The sequence below is a fragment of the Polyodon spathula genome, chromosome 1 (assembly GCF_017654505.1).
Source record: "Polyodon spathula isolate WHYD16114869_AA chromosome 1, ASM1765450v1, whole genome shotgun sequence".
Taxonomy (NCBI): domain Eukaryota; kingdom Metazoa; phylum Chordata; class Actinopteri; order Acipenseriformes; family Polyodontidae; genus Polyodon; species Polyodon spathula.
Window position 1 is genome coordinate 10,225,821 of NC_054534.1, and position 23,949 is coordinate 10,249,769.

The 23,949-nt window shown below is 40.6% G+C and overlaps 1 protein-coding gene and 1 pseudogene across 2 annotated transcripts; one reads left to right on the forward strand and one right to left on the reverse strand.

Annotated features, from left to right (window-relative positions):
• Positions 1-12,004, reverse strand: LOC121313891 (2'-5'-oligoadenylate synthase 1-like). 2 transcript variants are annotated; one of them, XM_041246682.1, is made up of 9 exons: positions 11,903-12,004; positions 8,825-10,495; positions 7,653-7,839; positions 6,732-6,922; positions 5,419-5,579; positions 4,941-5,065; positions 4,525-4,714; positions 1,759-1,968; positions 1-968 (listed from the first exon to the last, which is right to left on the reverse strand). In XM_041246682.1, the coding sequence occupies exons 2-9, from the start codon at positions 8,981-8,983 to the stop codon at positions 812-814; spliced, it is 1,380 nt and encodes a 459-aa protein (XP_041102616.1). In that variant the 5' UTR covers positions 8,984-10,495; positions 11,903-12,004; the 3' UTR covers positions 1-811. The 2 variants fall into 2 exon arrangements, with proteins under 2 accessions (XP_041102616.1, XP_041102610.1); XM_041246676.1 differs by lacking the exon at positions 11,903-12,004 and adding an exon at positions 10,936-11,022.
• LOC121323013 overlaps positions 10,971-23,949 on the forward strand; it is a 22,120-nt pseudogene continuing 9,141 nt past the window's right edge.

Here is a 23,949-nt window from a genome sequence, read left to right on the forward strand (position 1 = left end):
TGTAATAGAAATATTTTAATAATACATACTTCTACATTTCTAAAATCAATACAGCATGTTTTCTGAAAGGTTTAGCACTCCAGCACATTGCGGATCACACAGCCTCTCCTGATATGTCTGTCTCAATTAGCAAACCCCTCATTAATTAAAAAAACTACACATCAAAATGAACACATGCTTGGTTTCAACAAAACATTAATGAAATCAATAACCAGTCACTTAATTCATTAACAAGTGCTATGTTTTGCAACGCTTTATTTTGCACGGTAAATATTTAAGTGACTATTCAAATATAACTGAATTTAACAGTAACACAAAAGAAAGCGTTACCATTTTTTAATAAAAAGACAGCAGCTGCCCTTTCAGAAGTGTTTCCAGTCTGCTTTGTCAGTGATCAGTGGCTTGCTGCAGTATAATCATGTGGGAGTCTTGTAATCTGGTGACTCACAGGAGACACGGCGACTGGAAAATAATTCTTGGGTGTTCTAAAAGTTACTCTTTTCTCAGCAGATTTGTCTGTGTCTCCTTACAGTTACACAATTGCATAACTTCCTTGTGAGGGCATCAAACAGGAAATCAGATACAATGTCTCTTTTGAGGTTGGTTTGCTTTTTCCTTGTGCAAAGAAAAGATACAAAATAAAATAAATATGGAGAAATCTGTACAATTAGCAACTTAAGCATGACACACTTGTAAATTCATTTTTTTCTAAATAAAGGACTGTCTAACTGTCTATGTTGTTTTTAGGCTTGTTTTCTAAACAACACATTCGTCCAGAAACACAGAACAGTGTTATTCTGAGTGTCTGTTTCTACCAGGAGTCTGTGAAGAGCCAGGGGCCACTCGCCTGCACACCATTCAGCAGAGGCTTCAGCAGGCTCTGCCGGGCGACCACAGCTACCTCGTCCCAGGCATTGCAGTTCTCACACACGTTGAATGTTGGATTGGCTGGGTCCAGAATAAATGGCCTGGAGTGAGACAAGAACATTGAAATTCAATGCCCTCTGCATATTAGAGGAAGCTTTGTCATTATCCATTGTCTTTTACAGACAGGATTTAAACAACAATGTGGTACAGGTGTGAAATAGCACAGCTATCTTAACTAATGTGCTATTCTTGTTTAGAATCGTTTTCGTTCTCAGTCCTCACTTTTCTTTCCAAGTTTAGTTGGTACGCCACTATGCAACCACTAACTTCAACACCCCCGGTGGACCTACAGATAAATACTTTGTTCTACTGATAGATTTATTCTATCCACTAGAGCAGGGATGTCAAGCTCCTGGAGAGCTGCAGTGTCTTCAGGCTTTCATTCCACCGAAGTTCTCAGTTTCTTAATAATTTGATTAAACACTTCTCTCCAGCCCTCAACATGTTTCATAGGTAGTGTACCTTAAATCGAGTGCATTTTTTAAATCATCAACTGTAAAAGACCTTGGAAAATATGAAATATGTCCAATTGAGGACTTAAGTTGGAATGAAAACCAGAAGATCCAGTGGCCCTCGAGGACTGGAGTTTGACCCCTGGGCACTAGAGGGACAAGTTAAGGGTGACACTTTGGTGTACCAGCTATACTCAGAGCGAAGACATGATGTGATGACTGCAAAAGAAGAGGTATACAAAGTGATTCTCAACAACATTTAAGATAACTGTGACACTTCAGACGCATCAGAGAAATCACACAAGCACAGCCTATAAACAAGACCCCCCCCCCCCCCCCCCCCACATCCAGCACAGGTAGAGAGGGGCCATCTTCGCACCTGGTTTGTTGCTGCAGTGTCTTCCTGACTACCTGGCAGTAGGGAGTGTAGAGCTCATCCCAGAGGATGCAGAGCTCCGTACAGCGCAGCAGGAGTCTGAGGACGGCTCTCAGGCCCTGGAGCAGACTGAAGAAAATGGGCTTCCCGGCCAGCTGCCAGGCATGCAGGGTGAGCAACTCCACCGTGTAGGAGGAAGGCAGCCGGCGGAACCTGCAGTTACACACGAGGGAAAGATCAACCAACCACCATTACGGATGTGACAAAATCCTACATAGATATAAAAAAATGTTATTCACCAAATACAAACCTGATTACATTAAGAGCTTTTCACTGTAATCTTCTTCTTTGTATTATTATTATTATTATTATTATTTATTATTAGTGTTGTTGTTGTTGTTATTATTTTTATTACCAGTAGTAGTAGTATTTACTAAGAATAGGACAGGAGAGAAATAGAAATGAACATTGCTAAAGGGGCTAAAACCAATTCCAAAATGTTTTTCCAATATTACAACAGCAAGAGAACATTCAAAGAGGAGGTTAAATGCCTAAGAGATACAAATGGCAAAATCATAGATGAAGAAAAAAATAGCAAATATATTAAATGATTACTTTTCACAAGTTTTTACAAAGGAGGATATGGACAACATGCCCCACATGTCATCCAGTTCCTATCCAGTTTTAAATAACTTTAGCATAACCGAGGCAGAAGTGTTAAAGGGACTAGGAGCTCTTAAAATAAACAAATCCCCTGGGCAGGATGAGATCCTCCCAATAGTACTCAAAGAAATGAAAGAAGTTATTTACAAACCGCTAACCAAGATCATGCAACAATCTCTTGACACAGGGGTTGTACCAACAGACTGGAAAATTGCAAACATAATACCGATCCACAAAAAGGGAAACAAAACTGAATCAGATAACTACAGACCAGTAAGCCTGACTTCTATTATATGCAAACTTATGGAAACTATAATAAGGTCCAAAATGGAGAATTACTTATATGGTAACAGTATCCTGGGAGACAGTCAACATGGTTTTAGGAAAGGGAGATTGTGTCTAACTAACCTGCTTAATTTTTTTGAGGATGCAACATCGATAATGGATAATTGCAAAGCATATGACATGGTTTATTTAGATTTCCAGAAAGCTTCTGACAAAGTCCCACATAAAAGATTAATTCTCAAAATGAACGCAGTAGGAATTCAAGGAAACACATGTACATGGATTAGGGAGTGGTTAACATGTAGAAAACAGAAAGTACTGATTAGGGGAGAAACCTCGGAATGGAGTGTGGTAACAACCAAACGAGCAAGATGGGCCAAATGGCCTCCTCTCATTTGTAAACTTTATTGTGTTCTTATGAATATTGCACACCAACTGTACATAACAAGTAAAGCATGTTATTGTTACACATGGTATCCAGTGTGGCCCAATCTTACCTCCAGAACATCAGAGCTGTGAGAACAGCAGCAGCATTCACACTTCACCTCCATAACATCAGAGCTGTGAAAACAGCAGCAGCATTCACACTTCACCTCCACAACATCAGAGCTATGAAAACAGCAGCAGCATTCACACTTCACCTCCACAACATCAGAGCTGTGAAAACAGCAGCAGCATTCACACTTCACCTCCACAACATCAGAGCTGTGAAAACAACAGCAGCATTCACACTTCACCTGCATAACATTACAGCTGTGAAAACAGCAGCAGCATTCACACTTCACCTCCACAACATCAGAGCTGTGAAAACAGCAGCAGCATTCACACTTCACCTCCACAACATCAGAGCTGTGAAAACAGCAGCAGCATTCACACTTCAACTCCACAACATAATAGCTGTGAAAACAGCAGCAGCGTTCACACTTCACCTCCATAACATCAGAGCTGTGAAAACAGCAGCAGCATTCACACTTCAACTCCACAACATAATAGCTGTGAAAACAGCAGCAGCATTCACACTTCAACTCCACAACATAATAGCTGTGAAAACAGCAGCAGCATTCACACTTCAACTCCACAACATAATAGCTGTGAAAACAGCAGCAGCATTCACACTTCAACTCCACAACATAATAGCTGTGAAAACAGCAGCAGCGTTCACACTTCACCTCCACAACATCAGAGCTGTGAAAACAGCAGCAGCATTCACACTTCAACTCCACAACATAATAGCTGTGAAAACAGCAGCAGCGTTCACACTTCACCTCCACAACATCAGAGCTGTGAAAACAGCAGCATTCACACTTCACCTCCACAACATCAGAGCTGTGAAAACAGCAGCAGCATTCACACTTCACCTCCACAACAACAGAGCTGTGAAAACAGCAGCAGAGATCACACTTCACCTCCACAACATAAGAGCTGTGAAAACAGTAGCAGCATTCACACTTCACCTCCAGTTCATCTGCACCGTGAGGAAGCATTTCAAGGTAGCATGTATTTTTTTATTTACAGCTTCAGCTACCTGCTTTGAAAAGCCTTATATTGAACTTTTCATCTCTGATGGTGTACATATTTTGAAGTGGGTGCAAAACCAAAGGCTTGTTTTCAAAGAAAAATAATAAACATATTATTAACTGTACTGTATAAGAGTAGCAACAAACTACTGAATAACTGAACTGCTGCTTTCAGCAAGTTGCTTGTTTCCATGCTGGTTTTCTGCCTCTCAGAAAGTGCTAGTGTATTTGCTCTTGCTTCAGTCCACTGGAAGTGACTGGAATGGGGTGTGGCTGGGAGCTCCTTTAAGTACATTTAACTCACCTGTTTTCTTTGCTGGGTTTGGCAAAGGATGTCCTGAACCAGTGCTTAACCAAACGGATTAGATCCTTGACTCCCAGTGTAGCAGCCTTCACAAAATCCACCTGGTATTGCAGCAGGGAAAGGGAGAGCAGCTGAGCCTCGTCACTGTGCCCGCAGTTACACAGCCTCCTGAACAGCATCCGTTTATCATCTGCAAGATCACACTGAAACATTCAGGAACAGACTGGTGCACCAACACCACCACAGCCGGAGAGGCACTGTAACAGCCCTGACTGTGGCAGCTAGTAGCATGATACACAAACGGAAAGTCTGATCAAAGTACAGCTGTGAATCTACATTTAAGAAATTAACATTTTGTGCAAACAGTTAATAAAAATACACTTACTTAGTATATATATTTATATTTACAGTTGTACCTTTGGATGGCCTGGGGCCCAGGGTATCATAGCACAACATGACATCGAAATGGTGACTGTGTGTATTGTTAAAACACTTGAACTGAAATCTCAGGGCGAATGGCGTCTTCTTTTCCATCAATATCCTGAAAGTCACAGAGAGCTCTGGTGAGTACAGCGAGACCCTCCCACACTAACCCTGCACCCTGTAAGCAGGGCTGGATTATCTCCTGATTGTGCCTATGTGTTAATTTAGCTTTGCCTTTAAGTGTTTTTATGGCTGAACATTTCTAGCAAGCAGCCCACCTGCTCTGTACAAGATTACATCCAGTCCAGTTCAATGAGGAAAATTATAATACAGCAACAACTTCAGATGCCCAGTGTACACCAACCTAGTATCGGGACAGTATTGGGACATGCCTAATTACTTAAACATTTCAATTTTAAGCACATTAAACATTTAAACAGTAATAAAATCCATATCATGAGCATTCTCCACCTGTTAGTCATCGCAGTCTCCTTCAAGTTTTTTTCTAGAGCTGCCAGTGCTGGTGTGAGGCTCCTCCTGCAGTCATCCAGACTCGTGAAGGAGTCACTGAACAGCACAGCGTCTACGTCAGACCAGTCCTGTGTATCTGTGCCTTTAATACAGGACCCTCCCTGGGGAAGACAGCATGTTAAAGGAGTGCTAACCAGGATCTTGCCTCCTGTTAACACTGCAGATGTCCTGCAGATTTATATTCATCATAGGAATAATTACACCTTTCGAAATCTGCAAAATGCACCAAATTGCAATTTGAACATTCAGCTGTAGAGAAAACACTTGCATTAGTGGGCACCTATGTACTAAGAGTTGTGCATGCGCAAATATCAAGTTGCATGTGCACAAAAATGTTTTACAGAAACGCAAAATTGCGACATATGTACGAAGGAGAAATGCCCAGTGCATCTCAAAAAATAAGCATGTGCAAATTCGTAAGGGCAACTTTACGCCTCCACAGCAAGATGCTCCAGGGAATATGCAGATAGGTCATTACCATCTCATTGACCTCCTGATTACAAATGTAGACCAGAAGCGCATGTGCATGATGATATGGGAATTACATGGTCATTTTTAATTAATGTATTATCATAAGTTTTAAAAGTTTACAAAATTTGAAAATGTTTGTTAAATGTTTTAAGATTGTTTCTATCGTGACTGAAGTTCCAATGTTACATGTACATTTTAAAGAGCTGACTCAGAAGTTAGACTAAATTTTAAAATATTTCAGCCTTGGTTTTTGGGTGATGTTCTTGACGAACTGTCAGTGATAACACATTTTAGACAAGTGACATCAGTAGAATATAATGTAAATAGAAAATGTGATTCCTGGTGAGGTAAGAAAATCGATTTAAAGTTCAGGTTAGCATATTTGTTATTAAGAAGAAAAAACTTTCTGGACAATATAAAAAATAAAATCCCTGGCCCTACACAAGAAGGAGAAAAAAGAAAAGCTGAAATGTCTTCATCTGTCTATCAATCTATCTACAGTTTTTATTGATCTTTTGATTATCTAGCTATCTATAGTATATTTGTTTCAAAGCAGAAAGTAAACACCTAGTTTTTCTTGTTTTTTGGCTTTCACATAGAAAGCCATTCCCTGTGTCGCACGACTGTAATCCACCTTGCTCCTCTCTAGCAAGTTGGACAGAGTTGCTTGGTATCTCCCTGGCTAAAGCTCTGTTGCTCATGATAAACAACCACTAGACCAAGCCCTTCTCTAAACACTCTGTCCACCCATCTTAATGCAGACAGACGTGTGGCTCCCTCACCTTGACCACGCGGGAGACATGCACCGGGCAGCACTGTTCAATTAGCTCCATCAGAGCCTCCACTTCTCCAGCACAGGCTGTCTTCATCAGCCCTAACTCTGGTCTGAGCCACGTTTCCACAAACTGCTCAAGCTGCTGGGAGCTTTTCATATCCACTATGCTGTTTGGTGAAAATCCTGTGGACATTCTAGCTGTAAAGAGAAGACATTTACTGAAGGATCTGTTTAACCAGCAGAAGGTGCAGAGAAGAGCACCACAACTGAACAGATGGTTTTGTTAATAATCATGTAGGATGCATGTTGCCATGTGAGTAAGAAGTGCACCCAGTATATGATTGTAAAGGATGGCTGCCTATCATCTGTTCAGGATCAGTTCTGTTTGGCTTTCTGACATGCCCTGACCACACCACTGCGTAAACAAATATGCCAAAAAACTGTTTATATTTGATAGGCTTTTATTTTAAAACATACAGATACAGTATTGCCCATTCCTATACAGAGAATTCATTTACTGCAGTGGTCTGGCAGAGGCTTGTGAAAGGAATGGGTGCTTAGGGCCGATCCATATAAAAAAAATACCATAGCATCGTCCAAAAACATTACAGTTTCCTATAGTATGCCTTATCACATAGTTTAGTAAAGGTTAGTATTTTTTTTCTAATGGGAATGAGGGTATAGGCAGAAATAACTGTTTGTAACCAACAGTAACCCTGGGGTCACACTGAATGGAATTCCTCACCTCCTCTACTCCTCTGTGCTCACAGCCAGAAGAGTGACCAGTCAGACGCATTCTTGCCTGGTAGTGGCTGACAATGGAGTGACAAAGCAGCAGGCTATGGAATACATCCTCACTGTCCTGGAGTCTCTGCGGAGCTCCTTTGAGTGATAGAGCAGCGGAGTCTGTGCAGAGCTCTTTCCTTACCTCTTTTGCTGGCAGTGAAATGATGATCCTGCCTCTCATGTTGCTCTCTGCCAAAACTGGTCCCAAAAGCTCTCCGGCACATCCTGCAGGTGACTGAGGTCTGGGAGGCCAGGAAGCGGGACTCTCTACGCAGCGGGGTAGTCCTGACTGAAGGCTTCTGGGCTCCATGTGTCTCTTCATAGTGAGCCTGGAGTGACAGAACAATGCTTTGGCTTTCTACAGTTAATTGTAATAGATCTCCTCCCAGGGGAGGATGAGTTGATAATGAAGATGCCAATATAAGACACGTACTTGCATCTCGACTACAAGACCATTAATAGAATGGTTAGACGATCCCCTTTTATCCATGACCTAACTTTGAGTTCAAAGACGACAAAGCAGTATTCAGCAGTATAAAAGGGACATTTGTACCATTTACGACATTTTCAGAACTTCCCTGTGTTTTTTTGTTGCTGTTAAATACTGATTTAAGCAGAAATAAAAATAGATAATGATAAAGAACACACATGATAGGATAAAAGAGGCAGGATATGAAACATTATGAAAATGAAATAAAGTGCTCCTTTAAAGGGCACTGGCAATGGAAGCTACAATGGCATGAAAAAGTGCTGGTCCATCTTCCTGGTTTGTGGTGCTGGGGAGTGGGGCATTTGTTACCAATTCTAGCCCACTTGGAACCCTTTTCTTTTGCTACCTGAAAGACTCAGTGAGTGCGGTATTTATTGCAAGAACTGGAACAACACTCATGTCACAATCCCAAAGCAATCACCAATAATGTGCCACTGATAATGCTGCAAAACTCACAAGAAACCACTAATATGCATAGAGGAGCTCCTAAACAACATTATTTATTTGAATTGCATAGAGGAGCTCCTTAAACAACAATATTTATTTGAATTGCATAGAGGAGCTCCTTAAACAACAATATTTATTTGAATTGCATAGAGGAGCTCCTAAACAACATTATTTATTTGAATTGCATAGAGGAGCTCCTTAAACAACATTATTTATTTGAAGGTTTTTTCTTTGGGTTTAATTACATTTTTGCAGAAACTTTTTTTTAGGTAAAATGAATAACACAGTCATTCTGCAATATCAGCTGTATACAGTGTGTCCATTTCATATGGAGACTGGTTAATCCAGGCTTTAGTTAATTGGTCAGCTTGTCTCACCTGCTCATGTTCCTGCAGCTTCTCTCTCTCGACCTCACTCCCACACCGGTCACACATTTCCTTGCCAACGTGTCGAGCTCTGAAGTGCTGCTTTAGAGCCATGGGGCTGGCAAAGTCACTGCCACACCGCTCACAATTATAGCACTTCCAAGAGAGCATCTCTTTAGCTTGATTAAATAAGTACTCAGTTCTTTCCAAAGGGCTTTCAACTGAAAATGTTTATTTATTTTTTATTTTTTTATTTTATCAAAGCAGCAATCTGACAATCAGGTTCACAGTTCGTAGAGTTATTTAAATGAATTCTTAATACTGGGATCTACTGTTCCTTATACAACACAAAGTGAAGTATCTACACTATTTCTCCAGTAAGTTCTTAGGTACATAGAGGTGTGTCTGTATATTGTATCTACCTGTCTCCAGGTTACCTGTTGTATAAAAGCCCAGTTGCATTTCAGATTTATAGCAATGGGCAAACACGTCACCGATCATCCAGTTCTTTTCACCTACAGGACTAGTGAGTGAAAGATGAAGAAAGCTTGTCTGTAATTTCAATCCTTCAATCCGTTGATTTTATTGCACTGTGCAACCAAATTGTTGTTTGAAAGTGTCCTGTAATTGAAAATGCCTCACTTTTAATTAAAAAGGAGCTACTTTATTCAAACTCTCCCTTTACCAGAAGAAAATAAAACTTGAAGTAAAACCATGGTAAACTGTAGTAAATATAAGATTAATATAAGAATTACACATCCGCTGGTAAATTAACCTGCACAATTACCAAAGTATATTGTATACTTTTGTGAGACTGCAAAGTCGTTAGACATTAGCTCTCAAAACTACTGTATAGTGCATTTTGTTTAATACTACCACTGTATCACTAGGAACTCCAGTCTTGCATGATTAATGGTACAATTACAGTATAGTGTACTTGGAAATTTGACCACAATTAAGACCTTTAGCTAGCCTCCTGGAAGAAGGACGGACAGTCCAGCCACAGATTCCCAGAGGTTTCATTTCCCCTACTAACCTGGTTAGAGGGGTTTGTTGTTCTTCTCCTGAGTGCTAACGGGTCACGCTGGCACCAAAGCGAGTGAGCATCAGGGGGCCTAATGACTTTCATGAATTTCTTATGCTCTTATTAACAGTGAGATTTTATTTATTTTTTTAACTATCAAATTAAGATTTTGGGCATGTCTATAAGCATGTAATAATGTTTGTTTAGTCATCTTAGTCAGGATAGGAATAGATGCATAACGTTTTAAAAACTCAATATAGTACAGTATGTACTATTTTTTTATATAATAAAGAGTTAAGTACGAATAATTGAACAGTATCTCTAATTTTAATGTGACATCCTATTTTGTAATGCGACCTTTTGCTATGCACTTGAGTAAACTTAAAATCAAATCATACACTAAAAGACATTTAATTAAAAAAATAGTGTCACGTAATCGTTTAAATCTTTTTTTTTCTATCTGTTGCGAATTCTGTGATAAAATCTGTACACTGCGTTTTGTTTTATTCTCTATAAACTGGTGCAAGCGGTCATTACACTTCTTCGGTATCAGCTGGCTCTAGTAGAGCCAAGATGACGCCTGTTTCATTAGTGGTGATACGAAGTTTAATCCTTTTCGTGCCCCATACTGACAGATGGATGTTTTCTTCCGATATTTCCTGGAGGAACAAAACACAAACAGTTAAGTGAGTCAGTCTGTGTTGGTAAATGTTTAGTAATAAAAACTCTATAAAAATGTAAATTGTGGTAGGGTGCGCTTGGGAAAAATATATATTCTGAAGTATGTGTATGCGAAACCGCGAGTATTTTTAGTTGTCATAAATACATTTGCAAAGAATGCGTAATGTAAAATGCATGTGTTATGAGTGTGTGTTGTATGTGTATGTTTTGTATACTATGTTTAAACAACATTTTAAATCTGTAAACGTTAATATTAGTAATTAAAACACTAGAGAAGGTATGTAACGTAGAGCATGGAATATATAATAATATAATAACGACGTGCTGCAGGAGCACAGAGGCACCCAATTCGGGCAGACATGCTCTGATAGTGGACAAGCAGCACTTCCTGATGTCAAGAAAACAGAGCACTGCACACCTGAAGGTGCACTTGAAACCAGCAGTGCCCCTCTTATGGTTTCCTCTCTTCCCCTTCACTTTGTAGCAGCTCAGCTCTTTGCCAGCGAGAGCCAGCATTCTGATAGCAATGTCATTGTGGGGTCTGGCTTTGTAGCTGGAATGCTGTCAGGAGATGTTACAGCAGCCAGCAAATCAGAGTGCAGAGCCCCGGCTGTCCTTCCGCTGATGGAACAGGAGTCCCGGCCCAGCCTGGTTCCTGTGGAGCTGGTGAAGCCAGAGAAGACCTATCAGCGGCTCTACTCGGAGCTGTCCTGCATTTCCCCAAGTACCCTGCCCTTCAGCAGCTGCGACTGTGGGAGCCGGGCTCCTGGCTGGGAAACGTGTAGCAACATGTGAGCGAGTTCGAGGGCATGGCTCAACAGGAGGGGCACAAGCTTCAGGAGCTGCTGATGCAGTACTGGCGCTGTCGCAAGCAGCTGTGTCAAGCCAAGGCAGAGCTGCTGGCAGCTGCCTCAGACTGCAAGAGCACCCAGAACCAGCTGTGGAGCTTCAGAGATGAGCAGCTCACCCTGCAGGTCTGAGGAAAGTCTCTTAAGCATCCGCTCTTCTGTAGCCTCCCACAGTAACAGGGAAAATAAATTAATAACGCAGGGATGAAAAGCTCTACTGCTTGTCTAAGTAAACTAAAACAGTAACACCTGGGCTGTCTCTAACTGCACTGTTATTTCCATCCCTGCAAATGTGTAATTTATAAGTAGCTTATAATTAGGGCTTCTGTTTTTCAGTTTTTATTCATTTGTTTTTTTCGGTGCTTATTTTTAGCTATTTTCGAGTTTTATGTAAATCATTTTTTTCGGGGCTTTTGTTTTTGATATACTGTATGAATTTTTGTGTTTTCGGTTACTTTTCAAAATGCTTGAGCGTTTTTTATTTTGTCAAAATATGTATATTAGTAACTCGACAGTACTTGCACACTTAAGTTGTACCTTCTTCCCTTTGCTGTCTTCTCCAGCGAATCCCTGTGGTCATGGGCACATTCTTCTCTTTTTTTTGTTTGTAGGCATTTCACCACAATTCTGTTTTAAATCCTCCATATTTTAACTGTAATTCAGCTTTAAATCCCGCTAACAAGCCTCCATCCTGATTGTAATCTCGTTTTAAGTCTCGCAAGCGGAGTCACCAATAGAAATGTAGGAATGTGCCGTCACTCAGTAGTTGGGGCGGGTTTAAAGTATTCAGAACAAATCAATGACAGATACAAGTCAAGAAGGCGGGACATTGCCCAGCAGCACTGGGAAATGTATTTATTATTATTTTTGTAGTAAGTTTTATTTTTGTAAAGGGTAAAGTCAACGTGAATTCATTAAACATTTCCACAGTTTTTCCTGTGTTTATTTCATTTTTTTTGTATTGGGGGTGTTTTATCTGGTTTTATCACTTAAAAATGAAAATCAGAAGCCATACTTAAAATTTTAAGTCTATCAGAAAACCACTCAAGGGGGTGGGTTATTATGCGATTACTTCATGGTTAGTCTTTGGGTTGATCTGAACTCAGCACACAAGTTTTATGAAATTCCCTTTTTCACAATGATAAATGCTTTCCCAAATTGCCATCTATAGAAATGATTTTGTGTCAGACTGTTTCCAAGATACACATTTTAAGGATTATTTTATAATTAAACTGCATTTTGCATGCTGCTGTTTGTTTGTTTTTTAACTGTTTTTACAAAACATGTTTCATTTTACTGTCTCTGGTTACAGATTGGTGAGGTAGAATTTTCCAGTAAGTATCTTGTTTGGTCCTCTCCCTGCAGGGTGTCTGCGCTGACCAGTCAAAGGTGTGCGGTTACCATCGCTACCAGCAGGTGGTATTAAACAAGCCGGTGGTGGGGTAACTGCAGCGGCTGTTTGAGACCAAGGCAGAGCTCCTCCACCAGACCCTGGCATGTGTACCGACTGCTGTGCAGTATCCCTGCAGCCAGGATACTGTCAGTGCAGGATCCCCCTAGAGGTGCGTCAGGGTCCATTTTAATTTTATCTCATTAGTGGGGCTTCAAAAATGTAAACGTTTAAACAGTGACAGCTTTTTAATTGAAAATGTGTCTGACAGTTTAAACAGTAAAGAAATGTTTACACCAAGATTTTAAACGTTTAATCTTCAAAACACGGATTTACAGTTTGTTTTTGTGATTACTTTAAAACAGAGTTACCCGAATCGGTCCTGTTCTGTTCAAAACTCTCTTGCCCCATCGTCACAGAGACAATGTGCTAACCATCTTCAGCATTCCAGCTCTGGTATTTATGGTACAGTACAGTAATGTACCAGAAAAAATGCATATGCTGTAATACTATCTAGAGGACATTAAAAATAATTGGTACAGGACTGGTTGCAGCAAACAAACTTTTTATTTATTTATTTATTTTTAAATAAAGTACATTTGTTAGTCATTGCCAGTGTCTGGCTGCTCCTGAGAGAGTGATTACAGTACGTGTACTGGTTTCATGGGAGAGGTAAACAGGAGTTGTCCTTGTTTCCAGCTGAGTCCCCTGATTTGGACTCCCGGCCCTCCTCTTTGCAGCCCCTGAAGGACAGTATCAGCGTCCTCTTCAGCTTCACACGCAGGCTGCTTGATTACGCACAATTCCAAGGAGACATCCACCTGTGGCTGCAGCAACTGGTACCGTGCCCTGGAATCAATCTCTTAGCAGAATACCCGCTGTCCTTGTTAATCTAATACTACAAAGGGACTCATACCAGAATACCCGCTGTCCTGTTTGTATTAATACTGCAAACAGACTCATATCAGAACCCCCCATGTCCTGGTTAAACTAATACTGCAACTACCTCTTACCAGAATACCACCTGTCCAGCTTAATCTAATACTGCAACTACCTCTTAACAGAATACCTAGTATTTTCCAGTATTTTCTTCCCAGTGTCTCACAGAATACCATCTCATTCAAGTGCCACAGTTCCAGTATTTAGTGGTTTGCAGTAACCAGTTTCTCTGGACCCCACTCAAACAGGATGACTCTGTGCTATGTGAGTGACCACTGGGCTCAATACATCAGCATCACTGGGGTGAGCAGGAACCTAATGCAGGAGCAGGCATCTTTCTCCAGGGAGAAACTGCAGGTGGAATTCGACGAGCTGTTCCTGAGAGCCGTGCTGCATGTACTGAAGGCAAAAAGGTGGGTGGAGCCCAGTTTCATGTTCATGGCAGCAAAAGTAAACCAAATACTTACTGTAAGAGAGCTTGTCATACTGAGGAGGACGCTACATGAATTATATATATATATGTACATCTTCAGTTTTTTATACTTGTATGTTGAGATGTAAACGTTCATCGAATTTGAGAAAATGTGGTATGCAGCGTTATTACCTACTAACATGTATGTATCATGTCTGATTTGGATTATGTCAGCTGAGGATATAAGATACGTTCCCCTGACTTTGCTCAACTTTTCATTTGTCATGAAGTTATTGAACATTTAGATCACGTCGCAGGAGACGAGCATTCAGTGTCGCTGTTTTTTATAATGTGTTATTTACAGTGATCCCTGAACTAACTGGTATAAACCATAAGGGGCTGAATGTTTGTGGCTGCTTATTCAATTGTATTGGAAGAATAAAAAGTGTACTGGGGTTTACTGGCTGGTAAGAGCTGAAGGCTTTATATACAAGCTTGAATGTATATGTTGTCTGAAGGAAACACCCCATCTGCTCCACACTTCAGAATTATCTGAATATGTTCCTCTTTGCTTCAGGACATTTCACACCTGAAAAAAATAGTGAGACAACCAACCATTATGTCTGTGGTGCCAGACTTGCGGGTCAGTGTAGTTTACGGTGACATTCCATACATTGTGTTTCTGTGGTTTGTTTTATTTTCTCTTTGTTCCTAGCAGGCTGGGGATTTGGCTCTTCATGTCAGAGATGCCCTACGGAACCCTTTCCAGTGCCATGCTCTGGAAGATCTTCTACATCATGCAGTGCACCGAGAGCGAAGGCTTGGACAGGCTGAGTGCAGACCTGAGCCCTGATGACTGTGTCAGCAGACTGAAAGGTGAGGGCTCACATCCCTGCTTCAGTCAAAGAATTCAGATATGCATACCATGTTTGCTGGGAGAGTATGCAGAGATGATCCTTGACCAATTACAAAACCGTTTGTATCAGTGTAGAGCAGAAGTGTGCAGTTTTCCTTGCTTATACATTGTATTTCCACTGCTTTACAGTGGGTAAACATGCTTTGTGCAGTCAATTACCATGCTGTAGCATGTGCTGTAACATGTGCTGTACCATGCTTTGGCTCTCAGTGAGGAATGAGGTGTTGCTGTAGCATGTGCTGTACCATGCTTTGGCTCTCAGTGAGGAATGAGGTGTTGCTGTAGCATGTGCTGTACCATGCTTTGGCTCTCAGTGAGGAATGAGGTGTTGCTGTAGCATGTGCTGTCTCCAGAGGCTTGTTTGTTATTGCAGACCCGAAGCACCAGGGGAAGTTTGAGCGCTGGCTGGTGGGGATTAACAGCTCAGACGGGATCTGCCTGCTCACCACCTTCGCTCACATGGCCCAGCTGAAATGGGCCGACGGAGGCCCGGAGTTTGTCAGAACCATAGTGCTGGAGATATACGAGGTAACAGGGACCTAAAGAGATCTGTTTACGGTTACTTGTACAAAGACATAGACACATTCACACAGGGACTCCAATCACTTTTCTTACCTTTAATTTGCTGTATTACAGAATAATGTATGTTATTACTGGTCCTGCTTGGCTAGTGCTGTAAGTCTTCAAGTTAATTGAGGCAATCCAAGTATTTTAAATACAGCGCTATAGGTGATATGCTGCATTATGTTAGCTTTGCTGTTGGTCAGCCCCATTTTCAAGCTATTTGTCATCTCTCGTTGCCCAGGTGTCGTAAGTGAGCGTCTCCACAAGAGAGACTTTCTCCAAGGTGGGCCGGGAGCTGCTTGCTGCCATAGCGATGGCTCACCCTCACATCATCTCTGTGCTGCTGTGGAGGCTCCAGGAGACCATTGACAGGGTGGGGATGGTGAGTATCGTGGGGTTTCAAAAATAGGATGGGGCTCCATTAGGTGTAGTGAAGAATCGGAGCAAACCAGAGATTGTCCAAAGTGATGCTATCCTGAATAGAAGCACTGCTCTTCTGTGTCAAAAAAAGATTCATATTGCGTACCTGTTATATGTTATTAGGGTTATTGGTGAGTGGCATATTATTATATACCCACACAGGATGAACTTGTGGTAAACTTACTTGCTAATCACCTTGTATATAAACATAGTTGTTTTTATTTGTGTATATGTCCAATCAAATCTAGCTTTTAATTTAAAAACAAATTATTCCACACACATAGTATGGTTCTAAATATGTAGAATACTGCATATCCATACACTCTTTATAAATTCTGTACAATTGCAGTAAATGTCAAGACAGTATTGTAAAATGGCAAATTTACAGAAAGTCGACCATCACGTTCTGTGTATCTGACTGTAAGTGTTTAGCATTTAATTGTAAATGGAATAGGCTGCATTTAGCCTGCATATTTTTAGAACAGTTGAAAATGTAATGCAAAATTCAATACACTTACCACTTGGCTAACAAATAAAGGAATACATTGTAAACTGTTAACACCCATCGTGTGATTACACCTGTAAGAAACAAGCCCAGCAAGACTGCCTTCGTAAGGAAGTGCTCCCTGTCGTTGTTTGTAAGTGGATTGTGCTACAGCGCCACTGTCTTCTGCCAGGTGTCCCTTTACCTGTTCAAGGAGCTGCCTCTTTACCTGTGGAGCCCTGCGGCTGCTGAGATTGCAGTGATCCGGGACTGGCTGCTGAGCTACAGCCTGCCCGCTGTGGAAAACAGGCTGGCCTGCATCATCTTGGAGGGGCTGAACTGGGGCTCTTGTGGACAGGTAGGATTTTTAATATTGGGCAAACTTGCTGCCCAGTTATTATGGTTACAGCACAGGGAGTACATTGTTTTGTTATTCGTTGTGTTTTTGAAATCAGAAAACAAATGTATGAGTTCGGAAGAATCAGTGCTTCTGTTTTCAGACTTTTTGCTGACTGCATTATTTTTTTTTTTTTTATCAAATATTTGTTTTCCTTCAAACTGTGTTTCTGCTAAAGGCTCATATTCCCTAAAATACTCTAGCAGAAATATGCACTGTAAGCAGATTGTTTTGCAAATTCATACCCTCATCTATGCCCTTATGCTGGATTGTGCATGACTGTATGTTGTTTTGATGATGTAGACCATTGTCAGATTTGAATAACACTAATTTCAACCAGGACCTCTGGAGGTGAAAGGCATACAACAGGCTAGTGAATGTACCTACTTCTTCACTTTGCCCAAAGCAATACATGTTCTGCTTGAGGTTTCAGGCCACATTGTGCAGTAGTCCTAGACACCCTTCCTGTTCCAAGTCTGATGGAGATGGAGTGAGCTGTGTGATTCAGTGACCTGTTCAGGGAGTGAGTGCTCTATATATCATAATGATACAGTGTATACTACCCAGGTAGAAGTCAGCTAGCATTGGTCACCTAGAAGTAGCCAGTTTACAGGATGTGGAACTTCATATTAGCCACCAGCTACAAGCAGGATTACTTTCCAAACACACTTACTGTTATCTCTGTCTCCCTGTAGGTCTCCTACCTGGCTAGCGTGGTGCACCAGGGTCAGACCCCAGAGAGTTCCTTTAACCAGTGGGCCTGGGATCTGGTGCTGTGACTGAAGCTGCACTCTAATGATCGCTGCCCCCAGGACACCTGGTCACCCGCCTCTTCCACCAGCACACAAGTGCCTGAGATCTCAGAGATGCCACTACACCCAGTGCTGAAGGCAGTGAAGGCTGGCATACCCATTGGTTGCTACCTTGCCATAGCCATGACAACCACTGGGCACAGGTAAGGGGGTTTGAACAAGCCCCCTGTTAAATAAAATGTTTCTTTCCAATATCAACCTTTGAGAAACTCCAGTACAAAACTGAGATTGAGATTATTGTGCAGGATGTCATTACAGCATTGCTCTAATGACACACGTTTATACAAGTAAATGCTGGTGGTTTCTGATTTTAGGAGCTGTGGATGGAGTATATGGATATTGAACAGGTACAGCATGAGCTGAGGGAGGTTCTGAGTCTTTGGACTAAGATCAGAACCGAGCCGTCCTGTCTATACTACAGAAGTGCTACTATCTTCACTGATTTTACCAACCCTCAGGCAGGTAAGTTGTTTCAAGGCATCTTTTCAAGGTTTGCATTCCTTTAAGTAAAACTTCTGTACCTCTTGAAATATCACCCTAAATGGGGATGAATATTTTTTATGCAGTGGTACAGAGCAAAATGCCCATAATAACAAGCCTGTTCTCGTAGAGGAAAATCTCCAGACAAAGATAGTAAGAGTTCTTATGATAGTCACAAGCAGGGGGCTGCATGCTTACAGTAATCTTGAAAATGTATATTACAAATAATTAACCAGGCAAGTAGTTTTAACGTAATTTTGTCCAACGAAACATCTGCCACTGAACTCATCCATGATGATCTCAGTGCACTGCAGCACCATGCCAAGTAAGTGAACGAGAGCCCCCAACTCTTTCACCACTGCCATTTCCAAACAGCTTAACATCAGACATGGCTTGTATAGCTTTCAGTTTGTCCTTGTAGTCCAGTTGCAGCCACTAACCAAGGGCTATTTATTTATTCACCCATGGTTAACTTGAAACCACTGTAATTATTCTGTTTCTTCATAATTGAATGGGTAAATTAGCTTTTTTGTAATGGCAATTATCAGTAATACAGAGAAAAATTTACTAGATAATCTAGAAATTACCTTTATTTTATTGCTGTCCCCAGGCTAGCAACGCTCCGGGAGTCCCAGCAGGTGGTGCTAGACAGCGAGCTGTTGGACACTCTGCCTAAGCTATACAGTAATCGGGTGGAGCAGCTGTTCATACAGCTGGAGTGCCGGGGAAGTGGGGGCAGACCATGCCAGGGGTCTGCTCTCATCAGTGTCAAGGTCAGGCCTGCTTCGGCTCACTCGCTGGGCTTTATTCACAGAATTTTCAGGAACCTTTTTCAGAACATTTTCTTAGAGTGTTTTGAAAGGTGACGATAGAATAATAAACGGTCTTTAAAACCGTTCAAAACTAGATTTAATTAAAGGAAACATACTTTAAAAAGCCATAAGCTAAACATTCATTATATGGTCCTTAAAGTTTTGTGAATTAGGCCCATTATCTTTATACCTTAGTTGATATTTAGGATATATTTGTTTATGTATTTCTAGATAAGAGCTGGATAAATCCATCCTTGCACTCAGTGGCCATTTAGTATTGTGTTGCCCTGCTATTGCACCTGGAGTTGGGGTGGCAAAGACTCCACAAAATGCCTTCAGGTGTCCTGTGCAGTTGAGCACCATTCGCTCAGCAGTATTCTCTGCAACGGCTGCTCAAGTAAGTGGTTTGGCAGAGTGTTGCAAACCACACAAAGTTCAAGTTCTTCCCACAGAATGTCAGTTGTATTGAGATATGCTGATTGTGCTGACCACGCGAGATCACATGGTCTTTCTCATAGCAATTTTTGTATTTTACTAACATACTTCTGTAATGAGGTACAATAAAACCACAAGAAACTCAGTCAAGCAGGCAACCTCTTTTTAGATAACACCTTAATCAGTGGTGTTATTATTCTGTGCTTTAATGATGTCATTCACTCTGTTCTCAGTTTGAAGGGAAGCACAAGGATGAGGCTGTACTAAACCAGATTCAGTCCCTGAAACAAGACATTAAACAGCTGCAGACGGACGCCATGAAACACCCTCCTCAGAGTGTGGCCGAGGCCGCTGTGCACGTGGAGAACTTCATAACGTGAGTCATTTCAGATCAACTACAGGTACCCAGTCCACATTCCTTCAGTGCTAAAGACATGGGAGCTTAGATACACATTAAGAGCTTAGAAAAGGATACAGGCACAAAGCCATTGTTTTGAGGGTTTTCTTTAGCTCTCTATTTCTTTATCCCGTTTGTTGATACAGGGCCCTTGTTAATGCCTACAAACTCCAGACAACTGCTCTTTCGCAGAAGATCGGGATCGCCACATTCTACCAGGTGGTTTCCTTCGTGTGCGACAACACTTGGCGTCACCCTACCACAAGGCAGTTTTTCTCCTCCTGCATTGAGATCCTGGGACAGGTAGGGTGCATTTATTAGTATTGCTTTTCAAATAATAGCTGGGTGGGACAAAGGTACAGAGAGTGACTTTCCCCAAGGTGTTTAAGAAGCTGTTTGTATATGGAGCCATGTCTCCCCCATTCATCTATGGAATGGCATGAAAGGCAAATGACTTGTAGAATAGTGTGCAAATGGTTTAGAACACCCCATTGCTTCTGTTCTGTTGATTTGTTGTGCATATGAAATCAAACCACTAGAACTGAAAATCTTGGAATTGTAAAAATAGCCAAATTAGTGATTGTTTCATTGAATTGATGACATTAATTGGCCACACATGCAATTAATTAAAAATAGTAAGATAAAGGGAAAACATAGCCCAAATGGTAAAATGCTTGAGACTTTTGAAAAGTTGTTTAAGATGCCTAATTAAAGCACACAATGGTCTAACATTTTCACGAGTGCACGACCGAAAATTAAAATTCTATACTCTATGTTTTTTATGCATGTAGGCATATAAAGGATATAAATGACAAATCTTGAGGTGTTCTCATAGATTTAAAAACTACTGTAGCAAAATGTATTTTTTGTAAAAGCATTGAAATCACTATATCAGAGAACACCTGCTGTTGTTTTCAAGAGTGCACATTAAGATGACTAGTTATTCTCTAGTTGTGTTTCCTTTGCAGGTGTTTATCCAAGACACACAGCAGGAGTGCAAGCAGATGCTGTCTGCCATCTCTGTAACCTTCTGTCCCACTACTTCACCCCCAACGCTTCGCCCCGGGAGCTGGTCCACCTGTATGAGGAGGTGGTGCTCGCCCTGCACGGGGACAGTGGAGACGTCATCTTCATGCTGCTCACCAAGGTCTTTAGTCTCCTACACATTGCTAGAGACTCATTCACACTGCCTGTGTATGTGGGGCATGCGTAGCAGTGTGGGTTTGACAAAGAATGGTCAGGGCCGTGAAGCTCATAATCTGACCTTTTCAATGATGATCGCTATACTTCTGAAATACGTGTTTACTCTTCAGATCCATGCGTACTGTGTAAAGGAAAACTTTATGGAAAGTTCTTAGTTTACATTCATTATTGTTTATCTAGGCAGATTGTCTGTTTTCATCCTCCAGCGTGGTGTCACTTTAGGTTATGCAGTGTGCTTGAAAATTGAGTAACTGATATTGATAGTAATGACATTTAGGAAGTGAGTTTGGGGAACAGTGCTCTATAAACTTAATTAGAAGTCCCCTTTAGAATGTATTAGTAGCAACTACACTTATAACTTTGCAGCGAGTGTAGCTCCCGCATTGACAAAACCATTATAAACACGTAAACCACAACACATTATTGTAGCAGTTTTTATTTAGATTTAATGACTTGTGTGTTTATAAGTGTTTGGTAATGTGAGAAACACCCTCTCAACACTTGTAAACACACATGTTTTTCTATGGGTTTCTTTTCCAGTTTGACTTGGTTTTCTGGCTAAGGTCCAGCCAGCCCCACTTCTCAGAGCGGAGCCGGCTGATGGAGCTGGTGCACCTTGGAAGTTCAAAGAATATATATATATATATATAAAAAATATATGTATATATAAAAAAATATATATATGCATACATATGCGCAGGCAGAGACATTAATATGGCATTAATTTTAATGTGTCTCTTGTTTTTGCAGGTTGTGCAGAGCAGCTCATCAGTCCTGACTGTTGGAGGGCATCCCTCAGAGCACTGGGGTGCACTTCTCCACCCAAAAAGAAATCCACAAAGATCCCCGGCTCTGCCCGAGAAACTACTACAGTGACCCTCTCTTCTCAACAGGTATGGCAGATGCACTGCTTTACAAATGCGCTCACTTGTACAGAGAATGGTAAGGGTATGGATTTGTAATGTAGCTGATGTTAAGCCATTGGGATCCTTTTAGTCCCGACTTGACAGTTTTCTGAAGTGACTTTACACAATTTCGTGAATTTAACCCTTTAATCCCATGCTTCTGTTTGGGGCGGGTTTCCAATGTAAAGAAAGGAAGAACAGTCAGCAAAAGAGACTATGTACAGAAATAATTTCAGAATGGCACCACTTAGCATATCAAATAAAAGCACACATTTTATCTATAATTGTTACTTAGTCAGAAAGTAACAGAATTGACAGTTATTCACCCTTTCGCTACGTAGCTTTCATTGTTTACAACTTTGATTGGTAATGGCATCTGTCAATCAAATTGGGTACAGTAGATGGCAGCTAGTTCAACCAGTGATAATTGCAAATAATGAGAGAGGCGTAACCAAAGATTAACTAGGAATTCACTTTCTTGTAATATAATTATTGATAAAATGCATGGGATTTTATTTGTTATGCTAGGTTTTGGAATTCTGTTATTTGTTTTTTATTTTAATCTATATCATTCAGAACAATCAAAGAATCAACTTTACATACAAAATTCCCAGAAGCAAGAGTTTACCTCACAGCAGAGAATGAGCAAATAAAAGCCTTGCACAATTACCAGTACAAGTTAATTAAACAATTCAGGTTTGTCAGTTTGCTCGTTAATCTGAACAGAAAAGGCAAGATGCAGCCTATTCATTTGTCTAGTCATTCCAGGTGTATTTACAGCTATAACAATCGTACACTAATGCAATTAAGAGTAAAACACTGCAAAACACTATCACTCTGATTTCCAGATTCAAGAGACAGTAAGATGGCTGTCAGATTTCTTCCTTAAACTCCATCTTTCCAAAGGTGATTTCTGAAGTTTTTATCTTTTTTTCCAAATGATGTCCTTACATGGAAGAAGTAAAGATATTTTGGGGTTATCTATTGAAAAATATAATCGTCTTGGAGTTTGCTGGTTTGGTTAAGAAGCCAGTAGGCAGTGTCCAGATTATACAAGGTATGGGTTCTGTGGACAGGATCTATGAAAAGATGCTTGTACTGTGTCACCTTTCCCAATTTAAGAATAATGGTAAAAAAAAAAAAAAAAAAAAAAAAGTTCCTCTTAATGCTTTCCCTTTTCTTTTTTTTTCCATGATTTATTTTATCTTTTGAATTGGTTGAATCCCATTGATCTAACAGCTCAAAATGCTGTTTAATATTCATGAAACTGTTCTAGACTGTTGATCAGTTGTTTAACAACAGTTAAACAGCAGTTTCATGATATGACATTTCCCTTACATTATTCCCCTTGATTGTGTCTCAGTGAATCATGATACTTTTCTTAACATGATGCAGTTTATCATAATAGAGGGCTTTATTGAGGCACGGCCTATAGCACTACAGAGCTACTTGAGTCGACCAAGTGCCTTCACAATATTAACTGAGTTTGGTCTTTTAACAAAATAAAAAGAAAAAAAGAAAAAAGGGAAAGCGTTAAGATGGAACTTTTTTTTTTTTTTTTTTAACCATTATTCTTAAATGTTAATGATAACTTGATGTTACACATCATTCTAAGCAAGCTCATCAGGATCAGAACATGTATCGTGACTTGCATATCGAGATCCATATTGTATCGTGACTTGCATATCGTGATCCATATTGTATCGTGACTTGCATATCGTGATCCATATTGTATCGTGACTTGCATATCGAGATCCATATTGTATCGTGACTTGCATATCGTGATCCATATTGTATCGTGACTTGCATATCGTGATCCATATTGTATCGTGACTTGCATATCGTTATCCATATTGTATCGTGACTTGCATATCGTGATCCATATTGTATCGTGACTTGCATATCGTGATCCATATTGTATCGTGACTTGCATATCGTGATCCATATTGTATCGTGACTTGCATATCGTGATCCATATTGTATCGTGACTTGCACATCGAGATCCATATTGTATCGTG

Coding starts and splice junctions, on each gene's coding strand:
- LOC121313891 (XM_041246682.1), bottom strand. CDS start 8,983: ATGCTCTCTTGGAAGTGCTATAATTGTGAGCGGTGTGGCAGTGACTTT. Junction 7,840..8,824: donor AGCTGCAGGAACATGAGCAG/GTGAGACAAGCT, acceptor CTGTCACTCCAG/GCTCACTATGAAGAGACACA. Junction 4,715..4,940: donor GGGCCCCAGGCCATCCAAAG/GTACAACTGTAA, acceptor GTGATCTTGCAG/ATGATAAACGGATGCTGTTC.